We start from the raw sequence: 21,880 nt of genomic DNA on the forward strand, positions 1-21,880 counted from the left end.
CAATTGGGTCTAGCTTAGGGGTTTAAAAGAAAGGGCAGCATGGACAAATTGGGATGAAGGGCCTATTTCCATGCTGTAAACCTCTATGACCCTATGATTCTATTGGGAGTTATATGATGTAGGTTTGAGGATACTGTCTCAGCAGCCATGATCCTATTAAATAGAGGAGCAGGCTTGATTGGCCGAATGCTCCTGCTCCTTGCTCATATGTTTAATTGGAGATTGATAAAGGTATTCAGGGATGTGGGGTTAAGTCACACATGATCTCACTGACTGATGAACCATGCTTTATGGGGTAAAATGTCTACCCCGCTCTTAAATTATAATGGAGATGTTTAAGTTTAATTAATCCAAAGATCCTGAGGACAATGAATGGTCCCTTTTATCACAAGCCAAATAATTCTCAGCTTCCAAATGGTGAAATTGATAGAAGTTTATAAACAAGGAATCATTCCTCAGGGTTGACCTGAAGAAATTAGAGTGAAAGCTGCCATTTTGCTTTGTGTTTAACCTATTTGAGAAATTGATAGTGGCTTATAAAGGAGAAAACATAATTAATCATGAAAGGTCTGTTTTGTGATTCTATTCTTTATCTCTTACTTTCAGCAATGGTTATTTTATAGTGCTTTTCCCCCTCGCAATCTGATGAATATTTGTACCATGATGACAGCTTGGTTGTGCAGGCACAAGGTCTCCAGCAGGGGTCGTGCTAGGCACATTCCCCCTGTTCCTGAAGCCAATAATTTAACACTAGCTGTCTGGAGCTTTTACCATTGAATAAAACATGCACATTTTATTTTCAGCTGGGTATATGTTGTAATCAGATCCCGTGATTTAACCACAGAAACCCCTTTGTTAAAGTGCTTAAGTGATACATAGACATGGCTCCCCACAGTCCAGAGAAGCCATATTGAAAAAAAATTAGCAGAATTGTCTTCAGTATGGATCCCAAAGGTAGGTATTAAATTGAATCAGTTTTAATTTGCCGCATCACTGCAATGCAAATTCTGTTCTTATCTCAGTGTAGACTGATACAATAGCATTTTCACTGAACCAAACTGACTTTTTCTATAAACAAGATCTAACTAGAATGGGGCTGTCATTTGTTACATGGTGAAATATCTGCAGTTAATAATGATTCATACCTGAATCTCATTGTTCACTGGCTTATGCCTGGCCTTTATACTCCGACAGAAATTACAAAGCAGCGTTTGACAAGCTGGGCATTTGGTATGAGCATCGGTTAATCGATGATATGGTGGCTCAGATGTTGAAGTCCTCGGGAGGTTTTGTTTGGGCGTGCAAGAACTATGACGGAGATGTTCAATCTGACATCCTGGCACAAGGTAACTCCCATTTAAGGGGAGACAACTGATATTTGCCTTCGCTTCTGAAAGCACTTGCTGACTAGCTGATCAGTGTACTCCTTATTCAGAAAGATTTTGCCAAAATGCTTCAATGTGTAACTGGCCGCTGTGTACATGAAATCATCTGCAAAAAAGTGCAATTGTTTATTTTAAAATAAAGGTTTAGTATAAATGCATTGTGAATAGTATGCTGATAAATAGATAGCATGTGTGATTAACTCTATAAAACAAAATGAAGGTGAGGATACATTCTTGGTTCTAGTGACATCAATTGTTGCTGTAAATGGTCTAAATACTTTATTACTTCTGTGGGAGTTGTTTCATGCCACCTCTCTCCTTTAAAACATTCCTTAAAAGCTACCTACAAGACCAAGCTGTTCTAATATCTCTGATGTTACTTGGTGTCAGGTTTTGTTTGGTATGCTCTTGTAAAGTGACATAGTAAGCTTTGCTACATAGAATCCCTGCAGTGTAGAAGATGCCCCTTCGGCCCATCGAGTCTACACTGACCACAATCTCACCCAGGCCCTATTCCCCTCACCCCACATATTTACCCTGCTAATCCCCATGATACTAGGGTCAAGTTAGCATGGCAATCAACCTAACCACAATCTTTGAACTGTGGGAGGAAACTGGAGCACCCAGAGGAAACCCATGCAGACATGGGGGAACATGCAAACTCCACACAGACAGTCACTCAGGCTGGAGTTGAACCCAGGTCCCTGGTGCTTTGAGGCAGCAATGCTAACCACTGTGCCATCATGCCCCCCAAAGATGTTATTTAAATACAAGTTGTTGTTGTAAGGGCTGACTATCTGGTGTTTAACAGAAGTTCCCCTTCATAACCCAAATTAGATTTTTGTTATTCTGCTCAGGAGCCAAGCAAACACTTGGTGAGAAAATGCTCCTGTGATTTATTTAGCACCATATCAACACACTAAATCTAAAGTCATTAATTCCTTTCATCTTCACCTTGTTTTTTGTGGATAAAGAAAATAATGAACTTGACACACTAATTCTCATATGATTACTTGTATTTTCAGTGTTAGCTTATTTCTGTACAGCTAACGTCTATAAGGATCTGAGCTGCTGCACTTTTGCCCTAGGCCCTGGAACAGAATCTTCTCTCCCTGCAATGTCTGCTGTTATTTCTCCAGTTTACCTCCCTCCCATATCAAATTTCAGTCGAATGGACTGTCTCCCCCTCTATAGCCAAGAGCAACACTCACCAGTCTAACCTGGCAGTGACTCCTTCTGAGTTTAACTATAAATAGAATTAGAGTTTATACAGCTGCAATAATTATGAATGGGCAATCACATGTTCAACTTTATTTAGTTCTCTGCAACACATTTGTTCCTGCAGGTAACCTGCCACCTCTTCCCATATGGTGGGAGTCCGTCCTGTTGCTGGTAAAATGCTGGTGGGGTCGTAAGATGGCCATCGGTTGGCTTGTTAATTGAATAATGTGGCTGCCTGTTTCAGTCAGGGACTAGTCAAGCCAGAACAGTGAGCTCCCCTCCCTACACCTTCCGCTACCATTTTACCAGCCTGCCCACATCTTCAATGGACTATTAAAATCCCAGCCAATGTTTCAATCCTCCACCACAACTTCTGATCCAAGGTTTCTACTTGAAATATTAACTTGTTGCTACATTTGTTACAGGCTCCGGCTTGTGTTATCGGTGTTTTGTGTTGTTTGGCAGCTTTCTGCATTATATTATTATTAAATTTAGTTAATGACCATATTGATTTGTACCAAATATTATTGTCCCATTTTATTAGAATTGTCCAACTTAAAGTGACCGATAGTTTTGTCCTATATTTTACCTGTTAGCATCTCTCTTCCCACAGTGTTTGATATGGTGACCCTTGCTATTCACCTGAAAAGCCTCTCATTTTATTTAACTTCATGGCACTGCCCTGACAGGATTTGATTCCTATCTGCCCAAAAACAGCCATTGTATCCAATCTCTTCTCCACTTTCTCAGATGTTGAGGGACCCACTGTGTCCTCCACTTTATCGATGTGCTGTTCCAGTGATGACAACATCCACTGGGACAAGAGGGCTGATGGAACTTAACTGTAGTTCTCTATCATTTCTCCCAAACACTCAATTGTTTCCATGTGGACTGACTACTTTTTTGACATCCTGGCAGAATCACATCTTCCTCCAGCGCATCATCAGGGAAGCCAAATTCATCACCTTCAGCCTCTGCCACTAACTCCAGTCCATTGGCACCAGTGCCATCTCTTTGTCTAACCGCACTCTCGGGCCGAACCAGTTCGTTCGCAATCTTGGCATCACATTTGAATGTAAAATTAACTTTAAATTACACGTTTTATCCGTCACCAAAATAGAAAATATTGGAAAAACTCAAGCATCTATCGAGAGAGGAACAGTTAGCGTTTTGAGTCCGTGTGACTTCTTCAGAGCTCTTCTCTCCACAGATGCTGTTAATCCTGGTGTTTTGTATCCAGATATCCAGCACCTGCAATATTTTGCTTTTATACATCATCAAACTTGCTTTATATAAACCTCTGCAACATTGCCCACCTCTGCCCCTTATCTCAGTCCCTTTGCAGCTGAAACCCTTATGTGTGTCTTTATAGCCACCAGACATGAATTTCTGTCCTCTTCTTTACCTTATAGGTTACAACCTGTCTAAAACTTTGCATGTTCCTTATCAAATTCCGCTTGTTGCACTATCATTTCTTCACATCTCAACCCTGAGTGCATTCAATTTAAAAATCCTTACCCTTCATCAGCCTGAATGGCCTAACCCAACCTATATCTACAATCTTCCCCAGCCTTGTAACCACTCCTAAATACACTGGCATTCTGGGTATCATTCCAACCCTTCAGAGGCAGAGTCTGTTATATTCATTCATGGGACATGGGTGTTGCTGGCTGGCTTGCGTTTATTGCCCATCCCTAATTGCCCTTGGAGGGCAATTGAGAGTCAACCACATTGCTGTGGCTCTGGAATCACACGTAGGCCAGACTAGGTAAGGGCAGCAGATTTCTTTCCCTAATGGACATTAGTGAACGAGGTACGTTTTTCTGACAATCGACAAAGGTTTCATGGTCATCAGTAGATTCTTAATTCCAGATATTTTTAAATTGAATTCAGTTCCATCATCTGCCATGGCAGGATTCGAACCTTGAGCCCCAGAGCATTAGCTGAGTTTCTGGATTAATAGTTTGGCGATGACACCATTAGGTCATTACTTCCTCCTCTTCAGTCAATTCAATTTCAATCCTGAAACGTTAAAGTTGATTCCTAAACCTCTTCACCTCTACACTCCTCACTGTATCTTTCAAAGCTCATCACTTTTAATTTATCTTCGCTCCCGAATTGCTTATGGCTCAGTGTCTGTTTTCATGTACCTTAAGATTTTTGTTTATGTTAAAGGTACTTCTGTAAATGCAAGTTGTTCAGATTAATGCTGCCTTCATCTTCCAATGGGTTTCAAAAGCTCATGTGGCTCTCGATGTTCTCTGTTAACCTACTTGTTATTCATCTACAGGGATGAGGAGAGGGCTAGGCTATCTCACGTGAAAGGAAGTTGCTTTCATGAAGAAGAAGTGAAAATATTATAAAGATCCCTTGAACGAAAATAGTGTTACTTCTGTATGTGTGGATATCAACAGGAAACTTTCTTCTGAGAAGCTGTTGACACTAAATGCAATTGTTCGTGATAATGAATTAGACCAAACTGATTATCTTCCCAGTACTCACAACTGCTACTTGTGGAGCTACGTGTAGCCTGCCTTTTCTGCTTTATTATAGACTTACAATTTTATGATCTTAGCTATTATTCTCAGCAAATGTCAAAAATATTTGCACAATAAAGGTTTTCAGTTGGCCAAGCCAAAGCTGTTGCCATAGGTAGAAACTTAGTCTTTGAAGAGGATGTGTATGAGATTGGCAGATCTCACACGATCCAGGGTGAGGCAGCTAAATGGATACAAACTTAGCTTGACGACAGAAGACAGAGGGTGGTTGTAGATGGTTGTTTTTCAAACTGGAGGCCTGTGACCAGTGGTATGCATCAGGGATCGGTACTAGGTCCACTGTTATTTGTCATTTATGTTAATGATTTGGATGGGAATTTAAGAGGCATGGTTGGTAAGTTTGCAGATGACCCCAAGATTAGTGGCATAGTGGACTGTGAAGAAGGTTATATAGGATTGCAACAGGATCTTGATCAATTGAACCAGTGGACTGATGAATGGCAGATGGAGTTTAATTTAGAGAAATGTGAGGTGATGCGTTTTGGTAGATTGAATCAGTTCAGCTCTTGATCAGTTAATGGTGGAACGTTGGAGAGACTTATAGAACAAAGAGATCCAGGGGTACTGGTTCAGAGCTCCTTGAAAGTGGAGTCACAGGTGGACAGAGTGGTGAAGAAGACATTCGGCATGCTTGGTTTTATTGGTCAGAACATTGAATACAGGAGTTGGGACGTATTGTTGAAGTCGTACAAGACATTGGTAAGGCCACACGTGGAATACTATGTACAGTTCTGGTCACCCTGCTATAGAAAGGATATTATTAAACTACAAAGAGTGCAGAAAAGGTTTATTGAAATGCTACTGGGACTTGATGGTATGAGTTATAAGGAGGGGCTGGACAGACTGGGACTTTTTTACCTGGAGCATAGGAGGCGTAGGGATGATCTTATTGCAGTCTATAAAATAATGAGGGGCATAGACAAAATAGTTAGTTAACATATTTTCCCAAAGGCAGGGGAGTCTAAAACTCGAGGACATAGGTTTAAGGTGAGAGGGGAAAGATACAAGAGTCCAGAGGGGCAGTTTTTTTTCACACAGAGCATGGTGAGTGTCTGGAAAGAGTTTCCAGAGGTAGTAGTAGGGTACAGTTTTGTCTTCTAAAAAGCATTTAGACAATTACATAGGTAAAATTGGTAAAGAGGGATTTGGACCAAGTGCGGGCAATTGGGACTAGCTTAATGGTAAAAACTGGGTGGCATGGACAAGTTGGGTGAAGGGCCTGTTTCCATGCTGTAAACCTCTAGGACTCTAAGAGTAGATCAACAGGTAGCAAGAATATCTGGCCACTTCTGGATTAGGCATTCAGCTGGTTTGAGACCAATTCAAATCTAGCTTTGAAAGGTTTTGGATGGTACATAATGTGCCCTGTCTCAATCTGACTCGCTGGTCAGTGAAGGAAAGTGCAAAATGCACCCCAATTCTGCATTAATTATCTCCTGAAAGCCACAGGATGATTGATAATGGAGGTGGAAAAGTCTGATGTGGGTCTAATGTGAGCTGCTCTTCTTGAGCCAGGGAGTGGGCGGAATGATGGCAGGTTCCCAACCCTAATCCCACACCTATGCCCGCATCCCCATGTCCATTCAAATTCCCCCTTAATTGTGTGCAACAGCTAAAGCTTTAGTCACTCAAGAGATTCAGTTCAGGACCCAGCTTTAATAACTAGCTGACCACTGTGCAGAGAGTGTATTGCATTAGAGAATATTGCAATGTATTCACCACATCAAAGGGCTGGATTTGCTGGGGGAAATGATGGGCACAGGGCAAAGGAGATATCCCCCTTCCTGGGTGATAGCAAGCCACACAGTGAAAGCTGTCTGCCTGGCCTCCACCTTCTAACCACATAATACAGCGGCAGAGATGGAATGAGGCCCTGGCCATTGATTGGCCACTTAAGGGCCTCAATAGGCCAAGGGTGAGCTGGACACCTGTTTTATTTTAGGAGGCTCCCCTTCCTTCAAATATGCCAGCAGGGTGGAGGGCATAAGATCCAACCTGTTAAATCAGTAAGGCATAAAAGGAGACCATTTAGCTCAACTAGTTCACACTAGACTCAAGTAATATTAGACCAAGAAGTGCATAATGCTGAGATTGACGAGTATGCTGCCCCGTTGGTTATGAGAGGTTTTTACTGGTGTTGAATGTGTGGCACAAAATTGGGAATGTGGCTGGTTAACCACACTGCACCCAACAATGCTCAAGCTTGGGGGGCTGCAGAGACAGCACTGAGAACGTGCATGCTTGAGTCTGCATCAGCTAGTTATTCAAGTTGGTCCTGGACTGAATCTCCTGAATGACTAAAGCTTTAGCTGTTGCATGCCCGCAAAGGGGAATTTGAATGGACATGGGGACGTGGGCATAGGTGTGGGATTAGGGAACCTGCCATCATCCCACTCACCCCTGGATTTCAGCTGGCCAGCTTCAGAGATGGGCAGGGAATTCCCAGCCAGCTCTCAGGAAATGAATATGATGAACTATAGAATACAAACACAGTTCCAATTAACTGAGACTTTAACCCTTTGCTCTGGCTTTAACAGCCAGCACATAGGTTCCATTGTCTCTTGGAATCCCACCGCAGATTGAGAGGATGATGGAGAGTGTTTGCCTACAGAAATGGATATGTCAGGAAAGCTTCAAATACTGCAAAATGGCAACTAGTATTGAGCCGCAGTGAAATCTGGTGCTGACTAGTGTCAGCCTGAAATCACTACTTCAAAAGTAAAGTACAACATTTTAGAGTTACCTTCAAGTGACTTGGAGTTCACTCGTGTGCATCTGAACCTTTGTTGTCAGCCTTCACTGGCTAAAGAGCCTGGGCCTCTGAGGAAGGGGAGGAATCAGATGTCCCCGTGGTTCCTGCAGCCACACCCTGGGCTGCCAGAGAGACCCACAATAGACTCATCCACGCACGCTTCACTATGCATCTGACCATTCAGTCAGAAACACTGTGCCCTCATTCCTCCCTCACCACGTCTCGTTTCACCATCACACTTATATTCTTTCCTTCTCTGAAAGGCTGATCAGACCATTTACCTGAAGGCGGCAGTCCAGGGTGAAAATGGATTCAACAAAGTACAAGTCAGGGGAGAAATTCACACAAAATTATCCATTCATTGAAATAAAGACCATCGTTACTCCATTACCATTGTTATAAACACCCAAGCAAATCCCCTCCCTTGTTTTTTTTCTCCCACTTTCTATCATTGCCCCCGTGGTTTTAGCTAAGTTGGATGTAGGTTGCTTGCTGTATATGGAATGTAGTGTGAGGGGTTTTGGCTAAGTTGCAGATTGTTAATTGATTTCAGTTTCCACCAGCTGCCATGTGGTATTTGAACTCATGTCCCCAGAACATTGGCCTCTGGGTTACTGGTCAAGTGACATTATCCAACACCACCTTCTCCCCATCATGGTTTCCTGGGAAGTGACTGAGAACCAGTGGGCGGTGGCAGGGGGTGGGGGAGGAGGGGGTGTTGGGGGGAGGGACAACCTACCCTATCTTTCATTAGGCATCTTTTTGATTCCTTCCCCCCCCCATAAAACATCCTGCAGTCATTCAGAGCCCTGACAGGGTCCCTTAATAAAGAGCCTTCATTCCACCAGACTTCTCTGATAGACCTGGAAACCTGTAACTCAGTGAAACAGCTTCAGAAAGCTTACTCCTGCAGTAGTTAGGCTCTGGACCTGCTATATGTCCCACTTTTTGACCAATCATTAACAGGTTAAAATTCCAGCCATAGTATTGCTGGAATTCTATCCACCCCACCCACCATGGAATCAGAGGGGGAGGAGGAGCGGACAATGGAAATGTTCGTTGACCTCGGGCGGGATTTTCTGGTCTCGCTCAAGTGAGGCCGTAACATCCCACCTGTCTAGTCCTCAGACCTTAAATGGCTGACACAGTAACATAGTGGTTAGCGCTGAGTCCTCACAATGCCAGGGACCCAGGTTCAGTTATGGCCTCGCGTCCCTGTCTGTGTGGAGTTTGTATGTTTTCCTGTGTCTCTGGATGCTCCGGTTTCCTCTCACAATCTAAAGATGTGCAGGTTAGTTTGATTGGCCATGTTAAATTAACCCTTGTGTCAGGGGGATTAACAGGGTAAATATAAGAGGCTACGGGTGAGATTGTGGTCAATACAGACTCGATGGGCCTCCTTCTGCACTGTAGGGATTCTACAATTCAATGACTTAAAGGCAGATTATTTGAGATGCTGATAGAAGTGTTTTGATGTGTTGAATTCTGACTTGCATTTAGTTGCAGTTTTGCAGAACACATTACAAAGAACAAAGAACAAAGAACAACCCAGCACGGGAAACAGGCCCTTCGGCCCAACGAGCCCGCGCCGCCGCATCACCCTACACCTATTCTACCCTGCATGTCTACGAATGGAACCCCTAACTTAGCCAGATTCAGGGGAGAATAGTGTCAATTTAGTAAAACCAATCAGCCTAAGAGCACATCTTTGGGGTGTGGGAGGAAACCGGAGCGCCCGGAGGAAACCCACGCAACCACAGGGAGAATGCGCAAACTCCCACAGACACAGGCCCAAATCCATGTATCTGCACAGCTAGCAGTGCTAGTCACTGAGCTGTTGCGGCGCCTGTCTACCGGTCCAGGATCAAGCACACACACCGACACGAAGTACTAGGCCACTCCCGGAACCTCCAGGAGCAGCCCATGCACGACCCACCGTGTGCATGCCCCTCGTTTGACAACGAGGTGGACCTCCACCTGCGGAATAAAAAGACAAAAATGTTAATCTTACAAGTCTGCTTTTCCGGTGTCTCCCGAGGTTCTAACTTTATTTAATAGCCCCTACTATAACCCTCCATCCTTGTTTCACTCATGTGTCTTTCTAACTGAACCTTAAACGAGTCCAACGTTCCTGCCTCCACCATGCTACTCGGTAGCGCGTTCCATACCCCCACAACTCTCTGCGTAAAGAACCTTCCTCTCATATCCAAATTATACCTCTCCCCCCTCACCCTTAAATCATGACCTCTCGTATTTGTACCCAGTCTAGGGAGCAGTCTCTCACTATTGACTCTATCTATTCCCTTCAGTATCTTATATACCTCTATCATGTCCCCCCTCAATCTCCGTCTTTCCAAGGAGAATAGTCCCAGTTTCTCCAACCTTTCCTCGTAACCCAGTCCCCTCCATGCCAGGCAACATCCTGGTAAACCTCCTCTGCACCCTTTCCAGAGACTCCACGTCCTTCCGGTAGTAAGGTGACCAGAACTGGACGCAGTACTCCAAATGCGGTCTAACCAACGTTCTATACAACTGAAGCATTAGACGGCAGCTTTTATACTCTATACCCCTTCCTATAAAGGCTAGCATTCCATAAGCCTTCCTAACAACCTTCTCCACTTGTGACGCAACCTTCATGGATTTGTGAACCTGCACTCCCAGGTCCCTCTGTATGTCTATACTCCTAATCTGCCTACCTTTTATCACATAGCTCCTCTCTGCATTATTCCTTCCAAAATGCATCACCTCGCATTTGTCAGGATTAAATTCCATCTGCCACCTATCTGCCCAATGCACCAACCTATCTATATCCTGTTGTATCACCTGACAATCCACTTCAGTACCCGCCAACCCTGCCATCTTGGTGTCATCAGCAAACTTGCCTACTAGGTAACATATCATTTTAGCATATTTTTCAGCCATTGCTCCCTTTATTCTTGGTTCTTGCTATTGGTTAAATAGCATCATTAAAAAGGCGGTGAGGATTTGAATTCCTTGGGACTTCTGAGAACACACCATAGTTCACACTCTGTATTTAAACTATGGTGTGTTCTCAGAACACACTAATTGCAGGTGCATGAACCACTGTCTCCAGTGCCTGAAATGGCATGTTTCCTTTCTGCAGTGGTAACATTGGTTGTTGAACATGAAAGTGCACAAAAATAAATGAATAGAAACAGAATGAACACAAATCGTTTGAGCTGGTAAGATGGTTTTCTGAAGCAAGTGTTTGGCTGAGTGTGTGAAAATACTTGAGTTCATGTTACATTGACAGTAATTTATTTTGAGGTTGCTTTGGGGAGAAGCCTGCTCTGCAGACTAATGCTGTGTCTCGTTTGTCACACTGACATTGTTTGTCTGCAGGTTTTGGTTCTCTTGGACTGATGACTTCAGTGCTGATTTGTCCAGATGGGAAAACAATCGAAGCTGAGGCAGCTCATGGAACTGTAACTCGCCATTTCAGAGAACATCAGAAGGTCAGTGTGCCTGCACATGGGAGCTGGCAAATAATACAGCATGGGATATCTTATCCACTTATCTTTCCTGACAGATAAAGCTAGACACCAGAGTTAGAGACACTGTAACGGACAACCTGACTGTAGCATCTACATCCCACCATGTTCGATTTTTGTTTTAACTTCGAAATTCTATTCTTTTTAAAACACTCATTACTTAAACTGAGACTGAACGATAAGAACTCATGCTGGTTGATTTTTTTTTAACTGGAGCTAATTGTAATCAAAATTAAAAGGATTGTCAGTGGGCGGCATGGTGGCACGGTGGTTAGCACTGCTACCTCACAGTGCCAGGGACCCGGGTTCAACTTCCAGCCTTGGGTCATTGTCTGTGTGGAGTTTGCACCTTCTCCCCGTGTCTGCATAGGTTTCCTCCGGGTGTTCCCGGTTTCCTCCCACAGTCCAAAGGTGTACGGATTAGGTTGATTGGCCATGCTTAATTGCCCCTGGTGTCATGGGGATTAGCAAGGTGGGGTTACAGGAATAGGGCCTGGGTGGGATTGTGGTCGCTGCAGACTCGATGGGCTGAATAGCCCCCTTCTGCACTGTATGGATTATATCAACCCATATTCCTTCTATCTTTTGTTTTGTTGTGAGCTGCAGACTTGTTGCACCGTACAGTTGCTTGATGTGTGGCAGCACATGTCCACATCTTAACAGGAACATTGCTTGTGAATGGCTTGTTCCCTGTGCAGGCTAGAGGAAACCTCAATATAGACTATGTCATAAGTTACTATGTAACTGTTCTGTTACATAATATAAAGGTCTGATATAGACAAAGCCATTGAAATCACTTCTGTTTGATTACTTTTTTTTTAACCTGGAAGTTGAAAGTTCTTCCCTCTGTAAATTTCCCATCTGATGTGACACTTCTGTATTTGAGAAAGCAGGTATATCCCCCACTTCATAGAATCATACAGCATAGAACCCTACAGTGCAGAAAGAGGCCCTTCGGCCCATCGAGTCTGCACCGACCACAATCCCACCCAGGCTCTACCCCCATATCCCTACATATTTTACCCATTAATCCCAGGACACTAAGGGGGAATTTAGCATGGCCAATCAACCTAACTTACAGAGCAGTGCTGCTACTCCCAAAGGTGGCCATTTCCTGAGATTCACGGCATTTCATCACTAGATGTGTGTCAGGTTGGGAGCTAAGATGAGTAGGGCTGAACTCTGTGTCTACCGATTCTGCCATTATACCATTGTCCTGCTCATTTGTACTTTGTATAGGAGACTGTAATACATACGTGTGTACAGGAGACTGTAACATGTGTGTATAGGAGACTGTAACACGTGTGTGTGTGTATAGGAAACTGTAATATGCGTGTGAATGATAGTCCTGTCCACAGTACCTGGAACGCCAGAATGTGTTCATTATTCTCCAGAATTCTACTTAAACAAGAGCTGGCACTTTCATATCACCTTGAACATAGTAATTTGTCTCCAGGTGTTTCACTGAAGTGTAGCCAAAAGATATTTTAACACAGCCACAAATTCCAATGGACATACAATGAGAACTTGTCAGCCTGTAATTTTACTCTGCTTCCAGTGGGGGTGCTACTGCACCACCATTGGCTGGTGGGTATAGTTACAGCAGGAAGAGTTTACATAGGCAGCATTCATTATTGGTACAGATGTGGGCATTTATAGTGGGGGGTATAAAAATAAAGATAGAATGTGTCACTGTAAAATGGGACTTGAATTATATCTGTTTTCCCTCTTACAATATAATATTCTGTTATCCCTGCCTTCCAGTCATGCTTCACTTTGGTTTTGACTCTCTGTGCAGTACCACAGGTGACTGACAGAACATATAGGCCAGTGCTTCCCAAACTTTTACTCACTTCACCCAATATGAGGTTTGAAAATTGCCATGACCTAAGTGATCCCAGAATGAGAGCCAAGTTAGGGTGTGTTGGGATAGTATCCATAGAATCATAGAATCCCCACAGTGCAGATGAAAGCCATTCAGCCCATCGACAGCTCTCTGACAGAGCATCTTGCCTAGGTTCCATTCCCATAACCCCACATATTTACCCCACAAATCCACCTAATACATCTCGGCTCGTTAAGAGGCAATTTAGCATGGCAAATCTACGCACATCCGTGGGAGGAAACTGGAGCACCCAGCAGCCATTTCTGCTTTGGAATTCGCAGTCCCAGAACATCGTGTGACCCCAGAGGCATTTGCAACCCAGAGTTTGGGAAGCCCTGATGTACGTGTGAATTTTGCACAAACGTTTGGTGCATCACGGTTTACTTCTGAATTACCACCTCTCAGCACTCCACACTGTGACTTTACACTGTTGTTTTTTTTATCTTGTGTTACCACCAGGGCAGAGCCACTAGCACAAACCCCATCGCCAGTATTTTTGCCTGGACTCGAGGGCTAGAGCATAGAGCAAAACTCGATGGCAATCAGCAACTCAAGCAGTGAGTCTTTTTTGATTTTGAAAGCAATGTACTGAGAATGCCCAGAAGTTTATGGATTGACCATGACTAAGCAGAATATTATACTGACAAGACTGAGTGTTTCAAGCAGTGAGCAAAAGTGTGGATTTTATGCTTCTGGTAGTTCCAAGTGCTTGTTGCAGTTTTCTAAATGGATGAAAGTAGAACCTTTGGAATAGGAACTTTATCATTTGGAGCTATGGTTATGGTATCTGGTCTTTCCAGGAACCCGTTGTGGAAAATGCGTGTAATGTTTATTTATTTATTAGTCACAAGTTTACATTAACTGCAATGAAGTTGCTGTGAAAATCCCCCAGTTACCACTCTCCGGCGCCTGTTCGGGTACACTGAGGGAAAATTTAGAATGGCCAATGCACCTAACCAGCACGTCTTTTGGACTGTGGGAGGAAACTGGAGCACCCGGAGGAAACCCACACAGACACAGGGAGAACGTGCAGTCTCTGCACAGACAGTGACCCAAGCTGGGAATCGAACCCATGTCCCTGGCTCGGTGAGGCAGTAGTGCTAACCACTGTGCCACCGTGCCGTCCCATGGGTATGGCATCATGTCACTCAGCTGCAATGTATCCCCAGCTTTGTCAAACCTCCTGCTGAGTTTCACAGCTGTATCGAGTGCTGTCTGCAAGTGGAGTTCCTTTCCATTCAAATATCAAAATCTTCATGCTTTCATCTATTTAGAAACCTTGGTCCCCGTACTGGAGGAAAGATATAGTGGCATTGGAGGCAGTTCAGAGGAGATCCACTAGATTGATTCCAGAGATGAGGGGTTTGTCATATGAAGAGAGATTGAACAATTTAGGCCTATATTAACTGGAATTTATAAGAATGAGAGGAGATCAAATTGAGGTATTCAAGATGATAAAAGATATGGATAAAACAGATGTGGAGTGGATACTTCCATTGGTGGGGCATTCTAGGACAAGAGGTCATATCTTAGGATAACGAGTAGCAAATTTAAAACAGAGTTGAGGAGAAACTACTCCTCCCAAAGGGTTGTGAATCTGTGGAATTCACTACCCCAATGTGCGGTGGATGCTGGGACAGTGAGTAAATTTAAGGAGGGGTTAGACAGATTTTAAGGCGGAGTTAGACAGTTTTATAATTGGTAATGTATTGAAGGGCTATGGGGGACGAAGGCAGGACAATGGGGATAAGGAGCATATTGGCCACGATTGAATGGCTGAGTGGACTTGATGGGCCAAATGGCCTAATTCTGCTCCTATATCTTATGAACTCGCTATCAGAATATAACTTTTCTTCGTCCAATCTCAATCCTTCCTCTTTACACCGTTAAGCACCTCCCTTCACTATTTTTGGGGACTTTGTGTGTCATTAAGCTGCAGGAGGTCACTTCAAACCCAGTGACAAGTTCTGTCCAAGATAGCAAAGCCTTTGCTGCAGTAGCACCCTAGAGGAAGTGACCAGTGTGATTGCCTCACCATTCGCTCTTCCCTGTATGTAAGAAAGCACGTGGTCTGTTTCAGTATATTTTCCCCAGTCTACTGGATTTCCTAACAGAGAGCCCCAGCCACAAACCTGTTTCTTCCCACTCTGTGACATGGCACATTAAAGAATCCTGTTGTTTTTCCATTGTGATACAACTTTCTGTTATTGATATTTCTCCAAGGTTTGCTGATATCTTGGAGACGGTATGTATAGAAACTGTGGAGAGTGGTACCATGACAAAGGACTTGGCAGCTTGTATTCATGGGCTGCAGAAGTAAGTGAGCATGTTTTTTATAATGTAAAATTGCAGTCAATCCTCAGTCAGTTTAAAAAGCCTGTATGTAAATTAGCAGCAGAGGAATCAAGAACAAGGTATGAAACTTGGTCAGGGATTTGTTTAGAATAGGAATGAGGGAAGACTCATGAAAAGTGCCCATAAGATCAGTATTTCACCTTCATTATTTCTAACCAGGGAATGACTATGGGTATTTTTTAATATAGATTCCAGAACGCATTTGATAATGCCCCAGTTAAAAGACACTCAACTGGGGTCCACTGAGCACTGTGCAGTGTCAAGGGTTAAGAGGGTGGGGTCAAAGGGGAGGCAAGCAGGGGGATGCTGCGTATTCTGCAACTAGGATTGGGGGAGTTGTAGAGTGGGCAGTGTTCTCCCCTCCCAATCCCAGTTGCACAGTGCACGGTGTCCCCCTGCTGCTTCCTTTTAGGCACCAACTCTTTCGCACTGCCTGGTGCCCAGTGACACTGCCAGTGTGCAACAGCACAGAACAGAGAAATATGCACAAGGGCACCCTCTGCTATAAGCCACTGGCTTTTGGGCCAGTTTAGAACCTGTTCCCTCCCCCTATTGGCAGGAAACATGTCTTCCTTCATTTTTCCTTACAGCGTGCTAAGATTTGATCTTTAACTTGCCCAAAAATTCTGCGCAATTCTCTTCCATTTTTACACTTGTTTGGCACTTAGAATTTTTAGGTAAGATTGCCCGTAGTTGTTTCATACCTAGCTGGTGAGCAAAAGTTATTACAAGAAGATGCTTCAATTGTCAGGATGTGACTCATGGGGCCCTATTTTACCATTTTGATTCTAAGTGCTGTGCAGACTTGAAACTGGGAGTGTTTCAGATCTGACTTTTAGACCCATTCTCAGGTGCCTGTATACGCACTTTGCCTGAGAAAATAGCAGTGATTCTGAATTGTGCTGCACCAGCCTTTGAGTGGGGCCTATTGCACCTGAAATGCTGCAACTCCGATTGGCGCCTTCAACTGTGCATGCGTAGTAAAAAAAAATAGAAAAACACTCCTCTGCCACTTCATTCCCAGCCTGGATAATGCCTTCCTCATCCCTACAGACATTGCCCCAACCCCTCCCTTCCACCAGAAAGACCCCCCACCTCCCACCCCCGAGGAAAGCCACCGGAAGCTCTGAACTTATCTCCTCAGAAGTTGGAGCGTCTGAATCGGACCTTTGCGGACCATGTCTGTTTTGTGCTGAATGCGGTGGTAAAGGGGGAAATGCTGATAAGTTTGGGTGTGCAACCCATTAAGTCAAGTGCTACTCACCTCATGCCCGACTTTACCAAATTCTCACACCCAAAAATGGGCGCAACTTGATGGTAAAGTCGGGTCAATGGTGTCCACAAAGACCTTTGTTAGGGCCTCAAAAATTCACTCTGTTCAGTAACATTTAAGTGATGAGATAGAATGTCTATCTAAATTTTGTTGTTGACGTGCAGATAAGCGGATTCAGCAGTGCAAGTTTTCCCCACCCCATGTTTTGGCACTATTGCGTACACCTGAGCTTGGTGTCAGGAACTGATGACAGATCTGTGGAAAAGAGTGAATGGGACTGGAGCATAATGGCAGCAATATCATTGTCAATTCTGGGAACAACGCAACAAAACCATTTTATAAAAATGAACAGATTACTCGGCAATTTAGCTGAAAAGTAAAATTTAAGACTGTGATGATTTACAATGCATTAGTCAGACAACAATTTAATTAATGCCATTTTGGGCACTGCACTACAAACTTGGCATTAAAAAGACTTCAGGAAAAGAAAGAACTATGAGAAAAATAAAGAATCTTGAGCCTCCTAGATAAGGAAGGGAATACATGGGGAAATATATCAAAATAGCTTAAACTCTAAAATGGTATATCGATATAGAAAACAGATTATTATCCCAAAGTACACCAAGCTTCAGAATTGAGAACACAAATGGATGTTGTTGAAACGTAAATTTAAATGCGCTATCAGGAACAGCTTCTTTTGATTGTTGAACATTTGGGGTAATCTGCTAAGTACTGTGAAGCAATGGCGTTGTTTAAAGTACAATCTGATGTCATGCTGAGAGATTCAATATACCAGAGAGTTTACCTTAATTGATTTGAACAACCTCTTCCCATTTTTTTTTGGGTGTGTACCATTGTTACAAAGTTCATGAAGATTTTGGTTAGGTTGTTTATTGCGCCATATATTGACCTTCCTAAATATGTTACATTATGGAGAGTATTGTGAGTATTGCTCTGAAACTGAAGGCTGATGAACTATATCACACTACTGTATTAATAGATGTTGGGCAGTGTGGGCATTCTCCTAACTGCAAGATGCCAAGACCACTTACAGAAGTAACTAGCATCGCTGTATCTACAGATGCATTGACTTCCAAATCAGTAGCACCTCCATTTCTATACTAATTTTCTCATATTTTCTGCTGCTTACTCACTTGTGGAAACATCTATATAATTAAATGTTTTGCATGTAGTACAGCTCCATAATTCTCTACCTTTCAAAGGTATCACACTTCGCTTCCCAAGTGGTACACTGCAAAACATCACGTATCGGTGGGGCAAAAAATCTTAATTAGCTAATAGTACCCATTAATAATCAATTACTATCAGTTGTCAAAAATGTAGGCAAATGAGGAATAGCAAAAAATAGCAATGAAGAACTGACAATAAGCAGAACAATGAGAAAAGTTGGTTACAAAATTTGTCTGCATCCACAGTGCCAAAGAAATGAGGCATAAATAATAAAGGAGTCCGATACAAGTAAGCAAAAATCAGGTATTTTTAAAAAACAATTAGGCTGGAATTTTACCGCCCCGCCTACATGGGAATTGGAGCGGGCAAGAGATGAACCATTGTAAGTTTCGTTGATTTTGGGCAGGATTTAGAATGAATAAGGCTGTAAAATCCCACCCTTATACTGGTAAACAGTGCTCAAAAATAATGTAACACATGTAAGGTAGTGACATGCCAGATTTTAGTGTTAATATTTCCTCTGGGGAGGGGGGAATTACCTAAATTAGGCCCAAATGCAATGTGCTGCACCCCTTAGTTTTGACCTCCTGCTTTAAAATTGCTTGAGTTATTGATGCCTACTGCAGGGACTGGTTAGTTGCAATAGTTATGCTGCAGAGCAGTAGGCACCAGTTCAAACTGGGTATGGTTGCAAAGGTCAAATTCTGTTGTTTGTGCCTGAATTGAAAAGGAACTGAATGCTCAAAAGCTGTTTCCACTCACATTCTGTCATTTCCTCCATTGCTAGTGTAAAACCAGGGCAGCACTATGTGTACACTGAAGAATTTCTCGATGCCATCAAGGAAAACTTGGACAAGAAGTTGAGTCATTGAAAAGGGCCGAGAACAATGAAGAACCTTCAGGATTCATTCCCGGATGCTTGTTAGCCAATGTTATTTTCTGACGCAGATTTAAGGCACTTAGGCGGTAGTTTACTCGGGCGATTGGATTTGCTTTGATTTGTGATGAACTCCTGTTCATTGTCGCTGTTATATGTTTATTTGAACATGAACTTTATTTTAAATTGGAAAAAATGATTATTTTCGACCTCCTGTAATCCCTTCCTTTGTGGCAGCAGTTTTGATGCAAAAACAACTCTTGGTTTCATGTGGTCTCAGGCCTGTTACCTGTAACACAGAAGTGAGCCAATTGTAACTTCTCCTTATGCCAATAGAAACTGCTCAGTAACCATTGAAACTTTGTACTTTGCGCCTTTTGATTTAAAAGAAATGTTATTAAAATGAAAGTTTTGTTTTGAAAACCGTGCTGCTCTATAATACCATCATTCGGATAAGCTGGAATTACGCGCTGAGATATCTGTGAAAGAGGTGTAAAGGTGTGAAAGGCTGTTCTCCAACTTGCCACCGAGATTTAAAACGGAAGCTTTCATATTAAAATTTCTAAAATGCTGCCAATTCATTTTAAATATCGTATTGACTCTTTGTGTGTATGTGAGGACATTAAAATGAAATGGATTTGCAGTAATTATGCTAAAATCTCCAGCCCCTTTGTAATGAATGGTGATATCGATACTAGAGTGAAAATTAAAATTTAATTACTAACCGGTTATTATGGTTTTAGAAAATAATGGATGCAGGATAACGATATCCCCCGCCAAAATGCCAGGATGAGTGCTGGGTTGGGAACCTGTTGAATCTCCGGAAGCATTTCTAATTCAAGGAATCATGACACATGTTTAAAAGGCTCAACTGCAAGTGGATTGTTGAGGCTGCAGCGCAGGTTCAGAGAAGGATGACCTCTCCAACCAAGCAGGCATGGAGAAAGTCAACAGCCAGAGTGTGGACCCTCTATCCTGGAGACTAAGTAATGGGAGGATCCAGGGCCTCAGGGAGATAGAGAAGCTGAGTGGAGAGATAATTTCAGATGCCAAACCTGACTTTCCTAGCATTCTCCAGTGTCGATCACCTCAGAACAGCATGGGGGCGATTCTCCCAGCCCACTGTGCCATTTCGCAGGTTTCCCACTAGGCACCATGGCCTTGGTGAGTCTCCCGGCCGAGTCTCCATCAGCCAATTCCATCTGAGCAGCTCATAGTCACTCTCACCCTTAGCCTATTGCCCCTGCGCACCCATGATTCACAACCACCCTTGACAAATGGTGTCCTTCTCCGCTATCCATACTAGCCTCCCGAGGCACAGGTGCTGAAAGATGTTGAGAGAGAGAGAACTGATCCTCTGTGTGTTGGAGATGTTGCCTCCTTCCACTGGATCTTGGTGACCATCCCCTTTGACCTGTGGAGCAGAATGGGGGCAGAGGAGAAGGCAGCTGTTGCTATTGTTGCTCCTTCTGCTGCTGGTCCACTTGTTATTGGTGCTGTTACCCCTTTTGCTCTTCATCAGAGATGAAAAGTAAAGATATATAAACTGCTCCCATGCTGTGGCAAAGATCGGTAACAGAGAGCTACAGCTAAAGGTGAGTGAAATGCAGGACAGGTGAAGTGCCTTGCAAGAAGTTGGCAACTACCCCTCAAGCACTGAAAACACTGTTATCACTGTTATGAAGGGGCCTGTGAGCAGTAATCTGTCACCTGACCATGTTTGGAGCTTCTCAATTTTGCTGATCTCCAGGTAAGGAGTATTTCTCGCTATGCACTTGCCTGAAAGATGCTGGAGAGTTGCCAACAGTTCAGGAAACCGGTCTGCTGCCTGATAAAGACAGGGTTGTTGGTTAAAACAGAATTGAATGACCTATTTGAATATTTAAGTACCATACCTGACAGCTGCTTGGGAGTTCCCCACTTCTCTGCAAAACCACTGGAGCGAAAACCCAAAAGATAACAGGGTGATGTCTAGATTCTCTTCAGCTGTCACTTTTTAAACCACATCCCCCTGCCCCCCCACATGCATCCAAATCTGCCTCCCCTTGCTTGCTTATGAAAATGCCTTCTCATCAAGCTTGTTATCTTAATTATTGCTATTCTGTTCTTCATCAGTACAATTGACCCTCTAGTCATGCCTATCTCTATCGATGTCAGGGCAATTCTGCTCTCAATCAGGGAAAGTTGCTGGGTTTAACCTCCCCTACTTTACAATGACTAATTGATCCATTCTATATAACAGGGATAGACTGATTTTACATTGCAGGCTAGTTTGGATAACAGTTTCTCCTACTGACTCCAGCTATGACCAAGAACAAGGACAAAAGAAACTTTACAAAGGCTCGGCAGAAATGACAAATAGGCATATCGGGTTGGGAGAACGTGCAAACAGATTGCACCAGCTGTTGAAATAGCAGACATGGGAACTTGCATATATTGAACAAGAAAGAGGAAGTCAAATGTAGATAAACTGAGCCAAGTGGAATTATCTCCAGTTGAGGCAATGAGAAGATGTGAAAGTGAAGGGCTAAGGGTTAGATGCACAAAGGGAAAAAGAGAGCAATAGAAGAAACAAACCAGAATAAAATAATGAATGGATAACAATGGGAAATGACAAGGTTTGGGAATGGTGAGCAAGTAGGGAGTTAATAAATTCTAGGGATTGTGGCATAGTAAAAAAATCTAGCTGACAATCATTAGCCCAACTTAATAAGATTCTTGTTTTGTACTTTTTTCACTAATGTCGTCAATCTGAGGAACTTCACACACCATGAAAGCCGTGGAAACACCTTTTTCCCCTGTTTTTTGGCATTCTGACAATTGAGAAAATAGAAAGTGATGAAAATTGAAAGGTGTGACCGAATCAAGATA

At 43.1% G+C, this 21,880-nt stretch overlaps 1 protein-coding gene across 1 annotated transcript in view; it reads left to right on the forward strand.

Moving 5' to 3' along the window:
- LOC145343203 (isocitrate dehydrogenase [NADP], mitochondrial-like) overlaps positions 1–19,432 on the forward strand; it is a 59,125-nt gene extending 39,693 nt beyond the window's left edge. Inside the window, exons 7-11 of the mRNA XM_080189239.1 lie at positions 1,195–1,346; positions 11,280–11,392; positions 13,773–13,870; positions 15,537–15,629; positions 18,920–19,432. Coding sequence (XP_080045365.1) covers positions 1,195–1,346; positions 11,280–11,392; positions 13,773–13,870; positions 15,537–15,629; positions 18,920–19,004 — 541 coding nt within the window. The 3' untranslated portion in view covers positions 19,005–19,432. The remainder of the gene's footprint in view (positions 1–1,194; positions 1,347–11,279; positions 11,393–13,772; positions 13,871–15,536; positions 15,630–18,919) is intronic.
- Positions 19,433–21,880: the final 2,448 nt, after the last annotated feature.

This window comes from Carcharhinus amblyrhynchos, chromosome 5 (assembly GCF_965287045.1).
Source record: "Carcharhinus amblyrhynchos chromosome 5, sCarAmb.v2.hapA, whole genome shotgun sequence".
NCBI classification, from domain to species: domain Eukaryota; kingdom Metazoa; phylum Chordata; class Chondrichthyes; order Carcharhiniformes; family Carcharhinidae; genus Carcharhinus; species Carcharhinus amblyrhynchos.